This window comes from Schistocerca cancellata, chromosome 12 (assembly GCF_023864275.1).
Source record: "Schistocerca cancellata isolate TAMUIC-IGC-003103 chromosome 12, iqSchCanc2.1, whole genome shotgun sequence".
Lineage (NCBI taxonomy): Eukaryota > Metazoa > Arthropoda > Insecta > Orthoptera > Acrididae > Schistocerca > Schistocerca cancellata.
Genome location: NC_064637.1, coordinates 44,409,123 through 44,428,293, shown reverse-complemented (window position 1 = coordinate 44,428,293; position 19,171 = coordinate 44,409,123). Strand labels below are relative to the sequence as shown.

At 45.6% G+C, this 19,171-nt stretch overlaps 1 protein-coding gene across 1 annotated transcript in view; it reads left to right on the top strand.

The window, feature by feature from the left end:
* The window catches only part of LOC126109795 (probable cytochrome P450 304a1), a 60,832-nt gene extending 41,995 nt beyond the window's left edge, over window positions 1-18,837 (top strand). The window contains exons 7-9 of the mRNA XM_049914852.1: window positions 458-575; window positions 12,834-12,975; window positions 18,490-18,837. Of these exons, the coding sequence (XP_049770809.1) occupies window positions 458-575; window positions 12,834-12,975; window positions 18,490-18,665 (436 nt within the window). The 3' untranslated portion in view covers window positions 18,666-18,837. The remainder of the gene's footprint in view (window positions 1-457; window positions 576-12,833; window positions 12,976-18,489) is intronic.
* The last annotated feature ends 334 nt before the right edge of the window (window positions 18,838-19,171 follow it).

The window sequence follows — 19,171 nt, the reverse complement described above, 5'->3', positions numbered from 1 at the left end:
CTGGTGCGTGGTAGAGGGTATTTTCTGTGGGGACATTACACCCCCCCCCACACACACACACACACACCACAAACAGCGGTGCTAGGGCTGTTTCATCAGCATGGTAAGTGTCATCTGGTGCTAAGTCACACGTGTATCAAACCTAGCTGAAGTTGCTGAAGGTGTATCACAGTTATGTTGGAACAGACATAGACACGTACATCCAATTTTAAAGATGCAGGTTTGTGCTATTCGTCGCATTTCCAGTTTCTCTCATTTCCTACTCCTTTATTTCGTAACAAACTCAAATTCTTTAAAACACATTCATTTCAGTCCTCACAACTCAAGGATAAGGAATGAATCACATCTGCGATGTGAGAAAGCTTCTGATGATTAGTTGGAGAGGTGGGTTTTCATGTTTTGAACACTGATACGTAACGTGTTGCTCTGTTTCTGACCATACTACTGTCTTCCACAGCTTGCCGTACACGGAGGCGACGCTACGCGAGACGATGCGGTTCCAGACGCTGCTGCCGATCGGAATTCCGCACATGGCGCTGGACGACGCCAAGCTCCAGGGCTACGACATACCCAAGGTCAGTCCTGGTCAATACTCATGGATCTCTTGCCCAATGTAAAGTCCCGAGCGACTGGAAAAAGGCGCAGGTGACGCCTGTATATAAGAAGGGTAGAAGGACGGGTCCTCAAAATTACAGACCAATATCCTTAACATCGGTTTGTTGCAGGATTCTCAGTTAGAATGTAATGAATTTCCTTGTGACAGAGAAGTTGCTGTCCACGCATCAGCACGGCTTTAGAAAGCATCGCTCCTGCGAAACGCAACTCGCCCTTTTTTCACATGATATCTTGCGAACCATGGGTGAAGGGTATCAGACGGATGCCATATTCCTCTACTTCCGGAAAGCGTTTGACTCGGTGCCCCACTGCAGTCTCCTAACTAAGGTACGAGCATATGGGATTGGTTCCCAAATATGTGAGTGGCTCGAAGACTTCTTAAGTAATAGAACCCAGTACGTTGTCCTCGATGGTGAGTGTTCATCGGAAGTGAGGGTATCATCTGGAGTGCCCCAGGGAAGTGTGGTAGGTCCGCTATTGTTTTCTCTCTACATAAATGATCTTTTGGGTAGGGTGGATAGCAATGTGCGGCTGTTTGCTGATGATGCTGTGGTGTACGGGAAGGTGTCGTCGTCGAGTGACTGTAGGAAGATACAAGATGACTTGGACAGGATTTGTGATTGGTGTAAAGCATGGCAGCTAACTCTAAATATAGATAAATGTAAATTAATGCAGATGAATAGGAAAAAGAATCCTGTAATGTTTGAATACTCCATTAGTAGTGTAGCGCTTGACACAATCACGTCGATTAAATATTTGGGCGTAACATTGCAGAGCGATATGAAGTGGGACAAGCATGTAATGGCAGTTGTGCGGAAGGCGGATAGTCGTCTTCGGTTCATTGGTAGAATTTTGGGAAGATGTGGTTCATCTGTAAAGGAGACCGCTTATAAAACACTAATACGACCTATTCTTGAGTACTGCTCGAGAGTTTGGGGTCCCTATCAGGTCGGATTGAGGAAGGACATGGAAGCAATTCAGAGGCGGGCTGCTAGATTTGTTACTGGTAGGTTTGATCATCACGCGAGTGTTACGGGAGGAGCTGGGGTGGGAGTCTCTAGAGGAAAGGAGGCGTTCTTTTCGTGAATCGCTACTGAGGGAATTTAGAGAACCAGCATTTGAGGCTGGCTGCAGTACAATTTTACTGCCGCCAACTTATATTTCGCGGAAAGACCACAAAGATAAGATAAGAGAGGCATATAGGCAGTCATTTTTCCCTCGTTCTGTTTGGGAGTGGAACAGGGATAGAAGATGCTAGTTGTGGTACAAGGTACCCTCCGCCACGCATCATATGGTGGATTGCGGAGTATGTATGTAGATGTAGATGTAGATCAGTGGATTGATGTACGGTGGCAGAAAGGAAGCAACTACAGCTGGCGAGAGGTTGTAATCTGGGACCATGCCTCGCTTCAAAACGTGCCACCAAGTGGACACAAAACTAGCTAATACCACGGAGAGGTGAAATAGGTGTATAGAAGTGGACACGGGATAAATTCTAAGTGATAAACAAAATGGCAAAGTACTTAACAGCAATCAAAGACGTGTTGAGATGATTTGACTCTCTATACCAGGCTGTTCAAGTTTGCGTGTCCGCTCAAGGGCAGCTGCACGGTACAACTGCCCACGTCGTGTTGTGCCGACTCCACTGTAGTTTGAATGGATTTTTAAATTTGTTTTGTATGCCCGACTTCTAATTTCACCAAACAAGTCTCCAGGGTTGGGCAGTTATTGCCCGATGACGACACGCAGTACAGTTTGTTAAAGCGGAGTTCGCCACTGTTAATTATGTTTTTAGATTTAATTTTATTACTCGTACAGAGACTCAACGTTCCTTTGTTTAACAGCGCGTCGTCAAAATAAGTATGAAATGCTAATGTCTTTGCAATACATAATGTCGACTGTTGAGTTAAAGTTCGTACCTGTTTTGCCATTTTAGAGAAGAGAAACCTTAAGCGCTTCTGCTCCTATAGTCTCAGTATCAAATGTTCACTAATTTCAATTTACTTCCTATCTCAGTTCAGTATTTAACACAAATTATATATCAATGTCATTTCAGAGATATTACGTCGGTTCCACACTAACGGAATAACACGTAATTGCCATTTAACATCACTTTTATTAATAATCCTTTTTATTATGACAGTGCAACAACTAAATAAAAGGGGCAAATTACCAGGCTATGAACTGTTGCCAGCGACCTATCATAGGTCTTATGGAGTAGCCACATATGTCAAACAAGATATTGAAAACGCTTTCCTAATTTCTACATCCACCAACGAAGACATTCATAACGTTGTCACAAAAATCGTAAGCATTACCGTCTCCAATATTTATAAGCCACCTGCTGCTCCTTGGCCAGTCCACGTTCTTCAAACTCAGCCACATCCTGCTACATACGTTGGGGATTTCAATAGTCATCATGAACAGTGGAAGTATAAAGACAATGATGCAAATGGAGAAGCACTAGCAAAATGGGCAGAAGACGAATACGTATACCATGTATTCGATGCTAAGGATCGATTTACGTTTAGATCAGCTGCCTGGAGACAGGAATACAACCCTGACCTGTGTTTCGTCTCGTCCAACAACACAGACCAACCTCTCACGGCCTCACGTAGAGTTCTGTCCGACTTTCCACACAGTCAACACCGTCCAGTCATAATAGAGGTAGGAACTCAAATTCCCCTAATTACCCTATTCCTCGCCCACGATGGAATTTTAAAAAAGCCAATTGGACTGGGTTCTCACACAGATCTGGACAAATGTTTGGGATGGATACCACCTACTAGCAAAAATTACCAAAGATTTGTTGGTGCCATGATAAGCACAGCCAAGAAGCACATACCAAGAGGGTACCGCAAAGAATACATCCCTGGATGGTCCCAAACCAGCGAAGAACTATACCAGAGCTTCCTTGAATCCGGAGATCAGGAAATAGCAGATGAACTGCTTCGCAGCTTGGATGCTGCCAGGAGACAAAAGCGGACGGAAATTGTAGGAAGCCTCAATTTCCAAACATCTAGCAGGCAAGCATGGTCACTGCTGAGAAAACTAGGTAGCAGCCCACCAGCACAACGACAAAAAGCAGCTGTGAGACCAAATGCCATAGCTCCACATCTAGTTGACACGTCTAGGACACCAAAGGATAAAACTCATACAATCCAAGTGAAGCATGAACTCAAAATCTTAAAACATGAAGCCACAGAAACTGTTGTGTCTGTATTGCCATACGATAAATAATAATTCTCATGACGTAAATGTTAATGAATGATCACTATCTAGGAGGAAAGAGGGATTGATCCTAATCATGAGATAATAGCTTTTAATGAGCCTGCAATCGTTAATTAAATAAAAAGTCACGTTCGAGGATGATATGCGAACAACTTTCGTTACGTCCGTTTCCACGTATCTGTCAAAACCAATCCCGACGCCCACAATTCAAATTAACACTGACGCTAACCCCTTTTGTCGGAACATTGAATCGTAACTATTATGTGAAAGTTTATTCTAGTCCCCAAATTAATTCCTTTCGGATATGCCCACGACCGAACAGCAGAAAGGAACACAAACGACTTGTTTTAACAACCGAACAACGGAATGACGTTACATTACGACAATGTCCGCCCAATGAACATCTCTCTGACTTTATCTTCTCTAGTCTGCTTAATTACAGTCAGTGGGAGAGCTTCAGGGCGCTCAGGTGCACACACTCAAGGGTTCAGTCATGATACAGACTGCTGTGCAAGAATAACACCATCTCACAGCGGGATATGATCTTAAAAACCTCGAGAAACACAATATGCAACTTCAGAATTTTCACAACAATCTTTCAAACGTAGCAGGGGATGTTATGTTTTGACAGTTTCGCTGTGACCAAGGGAATCCCAGTGTTTCATTACTGCACCACAATGGTTTTCAACTCGAGAAGGAAGTTTATTTAACTCAAAGTGCCAACTGGAGAGTAGAGCAGCCTGATTCTATCTAATCTAATTCATGTGCCAAATCGAGACTCGAACCTGGACCTCGCCTATCTGGATAATTGTCCTACCGACCCAGGCCGCCACAAGCGCACGAGTGGTCGACTGTGAATAGCGGACAAATTGAATAGCTGGGCGGCGGCCATTAGAGTGGTAAATTGACGCGCGGAGTTCTAATGTTTATACATCGCTTTTGGTTATAAAATGCCTTCCCATGAGTTAGGTCACAAACATAATGTTTCATTTAAATACGTTACTACAATATACTTTTCAATTTATGAACAAACAGCAACTAATCACTGTTTATGAATTTATCTTACGTACTACATGGAATCTGCCATTGCTAAAAGTTATGTACTGGACCCCTAGCATTTTTCGTAGTTCATTTACGATAGATGTACGCAAAATGCATCAAAATACTCAAAGATTTGCTCACTATATTAATAGATATTTTCTGACTCTACCTTGCTTTAGATTTTATGACGAGAAGTGCGTTATATATGGCATAGTGCTTTGGCAACTCACGACCAAATTATTAAGTTTCAACCTAACCTAGACCACGAAAACACTACCGATCAGCGAACTTTCTTCAAAATGATCAGAACATATAAAATGGTATTCTGTCGGTCGGAAATCTTGCCTCCTGACAGTGTGTAACCATTTTTGTAACAGCTGTGGTTTTGAGAAAGAAAACCTGCAAATAGATGCACAGACATTATGCTAATACCGTGTTACAAAACATTTATTAAGCAAGTGCACTGACATACAAAACAACTTAAAATATCCACATAGCTGTGAAATGTAATATTCGTTCCTTTCTCGAATTTATTTGTACAATTAATCGCTGCACAACTCTTCACCATTGTACTTCTTGTGATTGGAACGTACAGACAGTAGAATTACGAGTAACAAATACTGTATGTACGCCCCAACAAATATACAACGTTGAATCAGGGTCCTCATAAACAACACTACTACACAACACATCAGACTACAACCACTATAATGGCGTCCAGCCGAAGGTTCAAATTATCCCGCGACTGCAGCGCCATAAGTGAGTCTAGTTATTTTTACAAGGTCTTTGTACCGACATCAGAGGGGCGTTTGAAAAGTCCGTGCAAAGTCCGAGAGATGGCACCACTGGCACGTATCGATGTCATGTTTAGTTATTAGCATCTTTGGAAAGAACGCACACCAAGTTTCAGCCATATTGGCCTATTTTTTTGTGTTTGGCATTCGTGTGAATTAAGAAAGCCGAGTGATTGTCAAAAAATGGACGAAGAATAATTTCGTGTGGTGATTAAACATTACATTGTGAAAGGCAAAACGCCTCAGGAGACTAAAGAGAAGCTTCACAAACCTTACAGTGACTCTGCACCTTCGATTCGAACAGTTTATAAGTGGTTTCAAAATTTTCGGAGTGACCAGATGGGCGCAAGTGATGCTGAGCGTTCTGGACGCCCTGTGGAGGTTACGACTCCAGAAACCATTGATAAAATCCATGATATGATGACGGGTGGCAGAAGAATTGAGGTGTGTGAGATTGCTAGTGCTGTGGGCATCTCAAATGAATGGGTACATAATATTTTGCATAAACATTTGGACATCAGAAAGCTACCCGCAAGATGGGTTCAGCGATTGCTCACGCTTGACCAAAAAAGGAATCGTGTGAAGTGATGTAAGGATGGTTTGCAGTTCTTCAGGAAGAATCCGCAGGACTTTAAGCGTCGTTTCGTCACTGTGGATGGGTACATTACTATACTCCTGATACCAAATAACAATCTAAACAATGGGTTACCAAGGGAGAATCTGTACCAAATAGGCGAAGACCAGTCCTTCAGCCGGAAAGGTTATGGCGACTGTCTTTTGGGACTCGCAAGGGATAATCCTCATCGACTATCTGTAAAAGCGTTATTGGACCGTTTGAAAACCGAGCTGCAAGAAAAACGCCAGCGTATGGACCGCAAAAAAGTCATTTTCTATCACGACAATGCACCAGCACACACCTCAGCAGTTGTGGTCGCAAAATTAATGGAAATAGGATTCCAGCTCGTTTCACATCCCCCCTATTCTCCAGACCTGGCTCCATCGGACTACTATTTGTTCCTCAATTTGAAGAAATGGCTGGCGGGACAAAGATTTTATTCAAACGAGGAGGTGATTGCAGCAGCTAATAGCTATTTTGCAGACTTGGACAATTCCTACGATTCGGAAGGGATCAACAAATCAGAACAGCTTTGTACGGAGTGTATAAGTCTAAAAGGAGATTATGTCGAAATATAAAAAAGGTTTACCCCAAACACGTAAGTAGTTTTTATTTTTGCACCGACTTCTCAAACGTCCCTCGTTCCAGACAGTCTGTGACTCACGACCCGCTTTCGGATTCACTTCCACCGACACCTGACTCTTACTTTCTGAACTCTTCTGCGTACCTCGTAGGATTAGCACTCCAGAGGCAATTACTTACGCACAGCACATGGAAATGTCTCCAGAGCCACACGCCACCTTGGCTCCAGGCTCAGGTTCGCGTTCACCTTGACCTCAGCTCGCTCCCAAAGGAGGTTACCCCCGGTTCGGTCTACCACTCCCGTTTTGTCGAACTTCGAACGAAGTTCATTAATATGACCTTCATTTATACAGATGGCTCTAAGACCAATGACGGGGTCGGGTGTTCTTTTATTGTCGGGGCACAAAGTTTCAAATACCGGCTCCATGGCCATTGTTCGGTCTTCACAGCTGAGCTCTTTGCCCTCTACCAGGCTGTTCTTTACATCTGCCGCCACCGACATTCTGCTTATGTCATCTGCTCCGATTCCCTGAGCGCCATCCAGAGCCTCAGTGATCCGTATCCGGTTCACCCTTTCGTGCACCAGATCCAACGCTCTCTTCAGCAGCTGGTGGACGTCGGTTCTCCGGTTAGCTTTCTGTGGGTTCCTGGCCATGTCGGTATCCCTGGGAACGAAGCTGCAGATGCCGCGGCCAAGGCTGCGGTCCTCCAGCTTCGGACAGCTTCTTGTTGTGTCCCTTCGTCAGATTTTAGCAGGGTCATTTGTCGGCGCATTTTATCGCTGTGGCATGCCGATTCGGCTGCACTTACGGACAACAAGCTTCGGGCCTTGAAACCTCTTCCCGTGGCTTGGACGTCCTCCTCACGCCCTTCTCGGCGGGAGGAGGTAGTTTTGGCCCGGCTACGGATTGGACACTGCCGGTTCAGCCATCGCCATCTGCTGACGGCTGCGCCGGCGCCGTTCTGCCCATGTGGGCAATTGCTGACGGTCCGCCACATTTTAACGTCTTGCCCGGATTTTAACACATTGCGCCTAGATCTTGGCCTGCCCTGTAGTATAGATGCCATTTTAGCGGATGACCCACGAGCAGCTGCTCGCGTTCTTCATTTTATCAACTTGACCGACCTCTCTAAGGACCTTTGATTATGCTGTTTTTTTTTTTTAATCCTATGCCTGTCAGTCTGTCTTTTATCGTGTTTTCCCTTTTAGTTGCTGTTTTAAACTTGTGCCTGGCGGTGCATTCCTAACGTAGTCTGGGCGCTAATGACCATTGAAGTTTTGCGCCCTAAAACCACAAAAAAAAGAACCAATCTTACACACTACAGTGAATTGTTCACTCTTTTTTCAACTTCTTTACAGATATTCTTTCTTTGAGGGGAGGTAGTCCCCCTTTGTATGCAGGCGAACTGCCGTGAGGCTTGCAGGGTAGGAGAAGAGGTATTGACGGAGGTGAACCTATAAGTGCGGGTCGTGAGTCATACTCAGATAGCTCAGTAGGTAAGAGCAGAGGGAAGGTCCTGAGTCCGAGCTTGTGTGCAGCACAGAACAGCCTGCAGGGACGATTCAAAACAGCACATTTCTACTATTGTATTTTCGGTCTGAGTCAAGCCGCTTTTAAGGAACAAGATCACACAGCGGATATGTGAGACAGATGGAGAACACCGATGAATCCCAAACTGGTGTGCCAAAAGCTAGAGTGAAAGCGTGGAAGCATCCAACACAATCTCCCCCCTCCCTGACAAAAAAAATGTGGATACATAACTATAAAATCAAATCTCCGTAACCTGTCCCAAGACTTACACTTCTTTCGCATCTGCCAATAAAATGTAAATGTGAGAAATCCAAAGTTACACTGTAGTTACTTGCCATTGTCGCGTCTTACAAACCTCCTGAACTAAGTAAACTCATCGAGTCAGTTTCTACTGTGAAAAGTAGTAAGTCAGTTAATATACATTAATTTCTTGTAAAATTACATAGATTCTCACAAACATATTAGTTTTGAAATTATGCAGATGAGTGACAAGTCTGAGCCAAATAGTTTTAGGTGAGAGACTGGCAGTCGAAAATGAATACTGAAATATTTCATTGACACAAATACCTTATGTCTCACGTCAACAACTTAAGTTCATACTAGTTTTTCAAAGTCTCTGCTGCATGAAAACATTAATTTCAACATTACTAGCGATCAAATCAATTCCGAAAACTCTGAAGGTATGAAAAGTGAAATACAAGGAGTGAAAATGTATTTGCAACTTATACAGAAACCAAACTGTAGCAATAAGAGTCGAAGGACACGAAAGGGAAGCAGTATTTGTGAAGTCAATGTGAAAGGGTTGTGGCCTATCTCCAATGAATAAACAGTAAAGGAATACAAGGAGAAATTTGGAGAAGGAATTAATATTGAGAGAGAAGAAATAAATAAAACTTTGAAGTTTGCCGATGCACTGTAATTCTGTCTGAGACAGCAAAGGATGTGGAAGAGCAGTTGAACGGAATGGATAATATCTTGAAGAGAGGTTATCAGATGAACAACAAAAAGTGAAATAAACGTAATGCAGTGTAGAGGAATTAAATCAAATGACGGAGGAGGAAATTAGATTGGGAAACGAGGCACTCAAAGTAGTTGATGGGTTTTGTTATTTGGGCAGCAAAATTACTGATGATGGCTGAAGTAGAGAGGATATAGACTGAAAAGCCAAAGAAACTGGTACACCTGCCTAATATCTTCTAGAGCCTCCGCGAGTACGCAGAAGCGCCGCAACACGACCTGGCACGGACTCGACTAACGTCTGAAGTAGTGCTGGAGGGAACTGACACCATGAATCCTGCAGGACTACACATAAATCCGTAAGAATACGACGGGGTAGAGATCTCTTTTGAACAGCACGTTGCAAGGCATCCTAGATATACTCAGTAATGTTCAAGCCTGGGGAGTTTGGTGGCCAGCGGAAGTGTTTAAACTCAGAAGAGTGTTCCTAGAACCACACTCACGCAGTTCTGTACGTGCGGGGTGTCGCATGGTCCTGCTGGAATTGCGAAAGTCCGTCGGAATGCACAATGGACATGAATGGAAGCAGATGATCAGACAGGACGCTTACTTACGTGTCACCTGTCGGAGTAGTCGTATCTAAAACTTCCTGGCAGATTAAAACTGTGTGCCCGACCGAGACTCGAACTCGGGACCTTTGCCTTCCGCGAGCAAGTGCTCTACCATCTGAGCTACCGAAGCACGACTCACGCCCGGTACTCACAGCTTTACTTCTGCCAGTATCTCGTCTCCTACCTTCCAAACTTTAGAGAAGCTCTCCTGCGAACCTTGCAGAACTAGCACTTCTGGAAGAAAGGATATAGCGGAGACATGGCTTAGCCACAGCCTGGGGGATGTTTCCAGAATGAGATTTTCACTCTGCAGCGGAGTGTGCGCTGATACGAAACTTCCTGGCAGATTAAAACTGCAAGGTTCGCTGGAGAGCTTCTGTAAAGTTTGGAAGGTAGGAGACGAGATACTGGCAGAAGTAAAGCTGTGAGTACCGGGCGTGAGTCGTGCTTTGGTAGCTCAGATGGTAGAGCACTTGCCCGCGAAAGGCAAAGGTCCCGAGTTCGTGTCTCGTTCGGGCACACAGTTTTAATCTGCCAGGAAGTTTCATAGCAGCGCACACTCCGCTGCAGAGTGAAAATCTCATTCTGGAAACATCCCCCAGGCTGTGGCTAAGCCATGTCTCCGCTATATCCTTTCTTTCAGGAGTGCTAGTTCTGCAAGGTTCGCAGGAGAGCTTCTGTAAAGTTTGGAAGGTAGGAGACGAGATACTGGCAGAAGTAAAGCTGTGAGTACCGGGCGTGAGTCGTGCTTCGGTAGCTCAGATGGTAGAGCACTTGCCCGGAAAGGCAAAGGTCCCGAATTCGAGTCTCGGTCGGGCACACAGTTTTAATCTGCCAGGAAGTTTCATATCAGCATACACTCCGCTGCAGAGTGAAAATTCTCGTTCTAGTCGTATCTAGACGTATCAGGGCTCCCGTATCACTCCAACTGCTCACGCCCCACACCATTACAGAGCCTCCACCAGCTTCAACAGTCCCCAGCTGACACGCAGTGTCCATGGACTCATGAGGTTGTATCCATACTCGTACACGCCCATTCGCTCGGTACAATTTGAAACCAGGCTCGTCCGACCAGGCAACATGTTTCCAGTCATCAGTACCCAATGTCAGTGTTGACGGGTCCAGGCTAGGCATAAAGCTTTGTGTCGTGCAGTCATCAAGGATTCACAAGCGGGCCTTCAGCTCCAAAGGCCAATATTGATGATGTTTCGTTGAATGGTTCGCATGCTGACATTTGTTGATGGCCCAGCATTGAAATCTCCAACAGTTAGCGGAAGGGTTACACTTCTATCACGTTGAACGATTCTCTTCAGTCGTCGTTGGTCCCGTTCTTGCAGGATCTTTCTCCAGCCGCAACGACGTCGGAGTTTTGATGTTTTCCCGGATTACTGGTATTCACAGTATAGTCGTGAAATTATCGTAAGGAAAAATCCTCACTTCATCGCTATCTCGGAGATGCTGTGTCCCATCGCTCGTGCGTCGACTACAACACCACATTGAAACTCACTTAAATCTTAATAGCCTCCTATTGTAGGAGCAGTAACCGATCTAACGACTTCACTAGACACTTGTTTTATATAGGCGTTGCTGAGTTCAGCGCCGTATTCTGCCTATTTACATAGCTCTGTATTCGAGTACACTTACGTATTCCAGTTTCTTTGGAGCTTAAGACTGGTAATGGCAAGAAAATAATATCTGATAAAGAGGAATTTTTTAGTATCTGGTATCAATTTAAACGTTAGGAAGTATTTTCTGATAGTGTTCGTCTGCAGGGTAGCCTCGCACACAAGTGAATTGTGGTAGATAAGCAGTTCAGACAAGAAGAGAATAGAAGCTTTCTGTAGCGTGATGCCACAGAAGAATGCTGAGGATCAGGTGAGTAAATCGAGTAAATAATGAGGAGGTACTAAACAGAATAGGCGATAAAAGAAATTTATGACGCAACCTGGCTAAAATATGTTTCAAATGGCTCTGAGCACTATGGGACTTAATATCTGAGGTCATCAGTCCCTTAGACTTAGAACTACTTAAACCTAACTAACCTAACGACATCCCACACATCCATGCCCGAGGCAGGATTCGAACTTGCGACTGTAGCAGCAGCGCGGTTCCGGACTGAAGCGCCTTGAACCGCTCGGCCACAATGGTCAGCCCTGGCTAAAAGGAGGCATTGGTTGATGGAACTCATCGTCCAGCATCGGAGATTAGTCAGTGTGATAATGCAACGAAGTGTGTGTGTGTGTGTGTGTGTGTGTGTGTGTGTGGAGGTGGGGGTTACGTTTGAAGAAAAAAATGGTTCAAATGGTTCTGAGCACTATGCGACTTAACTTCTGAGGTCATCAGTCGCCTAGAACTTAGAACTAATTAAACCTAACTAACCTAAGGACATCACACACATCCATGCCCGAGGCAGGATTCGAACCTGCGACCGTAGCGGTCACGCGGTTCCAGACTGAAGCGTCTAAACCGCACGGCCACACCGGCCGGCTACGTTTGAAGAGGGAGGCGTGAACACTGTATGCAGATTCAAATGGATGTAGGTTGCATTAGGTATGCAGAAATCAAGAGAATTGCAGAGGATGGATTAGCATGCAGAGCTCCGTCAAACCAGTCTCAGGACGGAAAACCATAACATTAACATCAATTCCGAGGAAACTAACTGCGTCATATAATCGTCAGATGTTACTAGATTAACAAAGAAATGCTGTCACGAAACGGGTGGCAAAACGGCGGTAAGAACTTTAATTTCATAACAAAAAATTTTTTCTTCAAGTAGCCAACTCCCTCAGTGAGGGTATTTTTAATCGTTAACATGGTGTAACGAGATAAACGAGACAGTGGTTTTGTGTTACAGGGAACTGTAGTGGTGACCAACCTGTGGAGCATGCACATGGACAAGGACGTGTGGGGAGACCCAGATAGGTTCAGGCCGGACAGGTTCCTCGGCCCAGATGGGAAGATCACCACCAAGGACTACACTCTGCCGTTCAGCACTGGTACGTACTCCGTCTCCCAGTATTTCCAGTTTTGCAGCTACGATATACACTCCTGGAAATGGAAAAAAGAACACATTGACACCGGTGTGTCAGACCCACCATACTTGCTCCGGACACTGCGAGAGGGCTGTACAAGCAATGATCACACGCACGGCACAGCGGACACACCAGGAACCGCGGTGTTGGCCGTCGAATGGCGCTAGCTGCGCAGCATTTGTGCACCGCCGCCGTCAGTGTCAGCCAGTTTGCCGTGGCATACGGAGCTCCATCGCAGTCTTTAACACTGGTAGCATGCCGCGACAGCGTGGACGTGAACCGTATGTGCAGTTGACGGACTTTGAGCGAGGGCGTATAGTGGGCATGCGGGAGGCCGGGTGGACGTACCGCGGAATTGCTCAACACGTGGGGCGTGAGGTCTCCACTGTACATCAATGTTGTCGCCAGTGGTCGGCGGAAGGTGCACGTGCCCGTCGACCTGGCACCGGACCGCAGCGACGCACGGATGCACGCCGAGACCGTAGGATCCTACGCAGTGCCGTAGGGGACCGCACCGCCACTTCCCAGCAAATTAGGGACACTGTTGCTCCTGGGGTATCGGCGAGGACCATTCGCAACCGTCTCCATGAAGCTGGGCTATGGTCCCGCACACCGTTAGGCCGTCTTCCGCTCACGCCCCAACATCGTGCAGCCCGCCTCCAGTGGTGTCGCGACAGGCGTGAATGGAGGGACGAATGGAGACGTGTCGTCTTCAGCGATGAGAGTCGCTTCTGCCTCGGTGCCAATGATGGTCGTATGCGTGTTTGGCGCCGTGCAGGTGAGCGCCACAATCAGGACTGCATACGACCGAGGCACACAGGGCCAACACCCGGCATCATGGTGTGGGGAGCGATCTCCTACACTGGCCGTACACCACTGGTGATCGTCGACGGGACACTGAATAGTGCACGGTACATCCAAACCGTCATCGAACCCATCGTTCTACCATTCCTAGACCGGCAAGGGAACTTGCTGTTCCAACAGGACAATGCACGTCCGCATGTATCCCGTGCCACCCAACGTGCTAGAGAAGGTGTAAGTCAACTACCCTGGCCAGCAAGATCTCCGGATCTGTCCCCCATTGAACATGTTTGGGACTGGATGAAGCGTCGTCTCACGCGGTCTGCACGTCCAGCACGAACGCTGGTCCAACTGAGGCGCTAGGTGGAAGTGGCATGGCAAGCCGTTCCACAGGACTACATCCAGCATCTCTACGATCGTCTCCATGGGAGAATAGCAGCCTGCATTGCTGCGAAAGGTGGATATACACTGTACTAGTGCCGACATTGTGCATGCTCTGTTGCCTGTGTCTATGTGCCTGTGTCCTGTCAGTGTGATCATGTGATGTATCTGACCCCAGGAATGTGTCAATAAAGTTTCCCCTTCCTGGGACAATGAATTCACGGTGTTCTTATTTCAATTTCCAGGAGTGTATAATCTGCAGAAAAGTTCCTATACTTCCTAAACATAAGACATTTAGCTCTGAAACTGTCAAATTAGTGTCATAATAGAATTATTTACTAACTTACTACAGCAAAATATAGAATGACAGTCCAAATACAGTTACAAACGACGTCTTATACATGCGTCAATCCACCTAGACAGTATATAAGTAGCCATCCACGCTCAACGTCGTACCATAACAGAAATATGTGTGATGACAATAACGTCCCCCGCACTGTACTGCAGTTCACTAGATAGCGGCAGTTCAGCCGAAACAGATCTGTAGTGAAAGATGGAGAAATAAAAATTAATGTCACACACCAGCGATTCTCGAGATTCCTCGTAAATATGTCAGTTGCTGACTAATACGACGTTGCAGGTCCTATAAAATTATTCTGAGGGAACCCCAATCATCAAAATACGAAAATGAATCGACTTGAAGTCACCACATTAGGTGAACAATGTTCAATGATCAGTTTTTTGCTTACTGAAGGTGAAAAACCGCCCAAAGTCTTTTCTCGAATGCTTTTACAGTATGGTGAAAGTCGTATGAAGCGCGGAAATTTTTATACGCGAGTAGAGCACTTCAAAAATGGTCGAATCTCAGTGACTGACAGCCAGCTGAAATATCAATCCCTTCGCTTGGAACCTGCAATGACGGCATCATTCGTGAAGACCGATGTACATTCCTGGAAATTGAAATAAGAATACCGTGAATTCATTGTCCCAGGAAGGGGAAACTTTATTGACACATTCCTGGGGTCAGATACATCACATGATCACACTGACAGAACCACAGGCACATAGACACAGGCAACAGAGCATGCACAATGTCGGCACTAGTACAGTGTATATCCACCTTTCGCAGCAATGCAGGCTGCTATTCTCCCATGGAGACGATCGTAGAGATGCTGGATGTAGTCCTGTGGATCGGCTTGCCATGCCATTTCCACCTGGCGCCTCAGTTGGACCAGCGTTCGTGCTGGACGTGCAGACCGCGTGAGACGACGCTTCATCCAGTCCCAAACATGCTCAATGGGGGACAGATCCGGAGATCTTGCTGGCCAGGGTAGTTGACTTACACCTTCTAGAGCACGTTGGGTGGCACGGGATACATGCGGACGTGCATTGTCCTGTTGGAACAGCAAGTTCCCTTGCCGGTCTAGGAATGGTAGAACGATGGGTTCGATGACGGTTTGGCTGTACCGTGCACTATTCAGTGTCCCCTCGACGATCACCAGTGGTGTACGGCCAGTGTAGGAGATCGCTCCCCACACCATGATGCCGGGTGTTGGCCCTGTGTGCCTCGGTCGTATGCAGTCCTGATTGTGGCGCTCACCTGCACGGCGCCAAACACGCATACGACCATCATTGGCACCGAGGCAGAAGCGACTCTCATCGCTGAAGACGACACGTCTCCATTCGTCCCTCCATTCACGCCTGTCGCGACACCACTGGAGGCGGGCTGCACGATGTTGGGGCGTGAGCGGAAGACGGCCTAACGGTGTGCGGGACCGTAGCCCAGATTCATGGAGACGGTTGCGAATGGTCCTCGCCGATACCCCAGGAGCAACAGTGTCCCTAATTTGCTGGGAAGTGGCGGTGCGGTCCCCTACAGCACTGCGTAGGATCCTACGGTCTTGGCGTGCATCCGTGCGTCGCTGCGGTCCGGTGCCAGGTCGACGGGCACGTGCACCTTCCGCCGACCACTGGCGACAACATCGATGTACTGTGGAGACCTCGCGCCCCACGTGTTGAGCAATTCGGCGGTACGTCCACCCGGCCTCCCGCATGCCCACTATACGCCCTCGCACAAAGTCCGTCAACTGCACATACGGTTCACGTCCACGCTGTCGCGGCATGCTACCAGTGTTAAAGACTGCGATGGAGCTCCGTATGCCACGGCAAACTGGCTGACACTGACGGCGGCGGTGCACAAATGCTGCGCAGCTAGCGCCATTCGACGGCCAACACCGCGGTTCCTGGTGTGTCCGCTGTGCCGTGCGTGTGATCATTGCCTGTACAGCCCTCTCGCAGTGTCCGGAGCAAGTATGGTGGGTCTGACACACCGGTGTCAATGTGTTCTTTTTTCCATTTCCAGGAGTGTATTACCGTTGAACATATAGCACGCTCAGTTGTAGTAACTGTTGGCACAGTTTATAACGCAGTCTGTAAGAAGCTCAAGTACAGCAAAACAAGTGCAAAGTAGGTCCCGCTAGGGTTAACGTAACAACACAAGAAAACAAGACTCAAAATGTGTACAGACTTTGAAGAACCCTATGAAAGGGAAGGGGATTCTTCTCTAACCAAAATTTTCATTTGTGTCTTCCACTCATGGAGGCATAGCGTTGAGAAAAGGTTCTGCAACGACGAGGGGGTAAAAGGAATTGTGGGAAGGATGTTCAAACAACATGCCAGGGACTTCTTTGCGTCAGGTAGTACGAAAAAAATAGCTCGTCGTTGGGACAAACGTATTAATATTGGTGGGGATTATGTTTCTTAAAAATACATCAATTTACCTCTAATTGTTGAATGTCCCTCGTACAACGTTTTCCCTTTCTTTATATGCAGGTTCATCTTTCTAGCAGCTCTGTCAAGAATTCTAAACTGTATTTCCATTGATCTCGATTTTCTTGCTATTATATCAACATCAACTGTAATGCATAACCCTGAACTCATTTGCCCAGAACAGTCCCCCTCTTATTGATGTCTGTTTATGACGTTTTCTAAGGTTTGTGTTAAACATAAGACAGGATAATGAACCTTCGTCCATTTTTTGTCGTCACAGCACCTGACAGCATATTCTGCATCTTAATTTGACACGGGGTGTTCTCCATATTAGCGTGCACTGAGCGGTCTTTAGTAACAGTATCAGTAAAGTATGTGTTGTTGTTGTGGTGTCCAGTCCAGAGACTGGTTTGATGCAGCTCTCCATGCTACTCTATCCTCTGTAAGCTTCTTCATCTCCCAGTACCTACTGCAACCTACATCCATCAGAATCTGTTTAGTATATTCATCTCTTGGTCTCCCTCTACGATTTTTACCCTCCACGCTGCCCTCCAGCACTAAATTGGTCATCCCTTGATTCCTCAGAATATGTCCTACCAACCAATCCCTTCTTCTATTCAAGTTGTGCCACAAATTTCTCTTCTCCCCAGTTCTATTCAATACCTCCTCATTAGTTACGTGATTTACCCATCTAATCTTCAGCATTCGTCTGTATCACCACATTTCGAAAGCTTCTATTCTCTTTTTGTCTAAACTATTTATCGTTCACGTTTCACTTCCATACATGGCTATACTCCAAACAAATACTTTCAGAAACGACTTCCTGATACTTAAATCTATACTCGATGTTAACAAATTTCTCTTCTTCAGGAACGGTTTCCTAGTCATTGCAGTTTACATTTTATATCCTCTCTACTTCGACCATCATGAGTTATTTTGCTCCCCAAGTAAGCAAAACTCTTTTACTACTTTCAGCGACTCATTTCCTAATCTAATTCCCTCAGCATCACCCAATTTAATATGACTACATTCCATCATTCTTGTTTTGCTTCTGTTGATGTTCATCTTATATCACCCTTTCAAGACACTGTCCATTCCGTTCAACTGCTCTTCCAAGTCCCTTGCTGTCTCTGACAGAATTACAATGTCATGCCGAACCTCAAAGTTTTTATTTATTCTCCATGGATTTAAATTCCTATTCTAAATTTTTCTTTTGTTTCCTTTACTGCTTGCTCAGTATAGAGATTGAATAACATCGGGGAGAGGCTACAACCCTGTCCCACTCCCTTTCCAACCACTGCTTCCCTTTCATGCCCCTCGACTCTTGTAACTGCCGTAATCGTAACCTTGAAGTGAGAAGTCTTTACACGAAATTCAGTAAGCAAACACCTGCTAGGAACGAGACATTTATGCCACGCTTTTCCATATTAATGTGTTATCTTGTCTCATTTGTGTCCGATGTCTGCCGGCCACTGTTTTGGGACATCCAGAGAAAGTCACAGCACTGACGTGTCTTGGTGTTGGCAGGCAAGCGCGTGTGCCCCGGGGAGACGTTCGCGCGGCAGAACATGTTCCTGATGCTGGCGACGATCCTGCAGAACTTCTTCATCCGGTCGGACGGGGTGCCGCCCCCCTGCATCAGCAACATCCCGGGGGTGGTCGAGACGCCGCCCGCTCTGTGGGTCGAGTTCCAGGCCCGATAGGTGCACCCTGCACCCCACACCAGGCTGACGAACAACACCGCCTGTCTCACAACACAGGCAGAAGGCGCACACGTGTTAAAAAATACTGTCACTTTACAGTGAACAAAAACATTTTTCCATGACATCAAATATGGAAATATTAGTCTTATTGCTAGCAAACAGATTCTTATTATTCAGAAGTTGTTAATGTCATACCTTGCAATATCCTTCACTTAGAGAAAATTTGACAGCTATTTAAAAGAGTTTTATAATTATATATATATATATATATATATATATATATATATATATATATATATATATATAGGGAAGTTAACTTGATATATATAGATATCTCTCTCTATATATATATCTCTCTCTCTCTCTCTCTCTCTCTATATATATATATATATATATATATATATATATATATATATATATATATATAGGGAAGTTAACTTTATATATATATATATATATATATATATATATATATATATATGTTGTTGTTGTTGTATCTTTTGTTA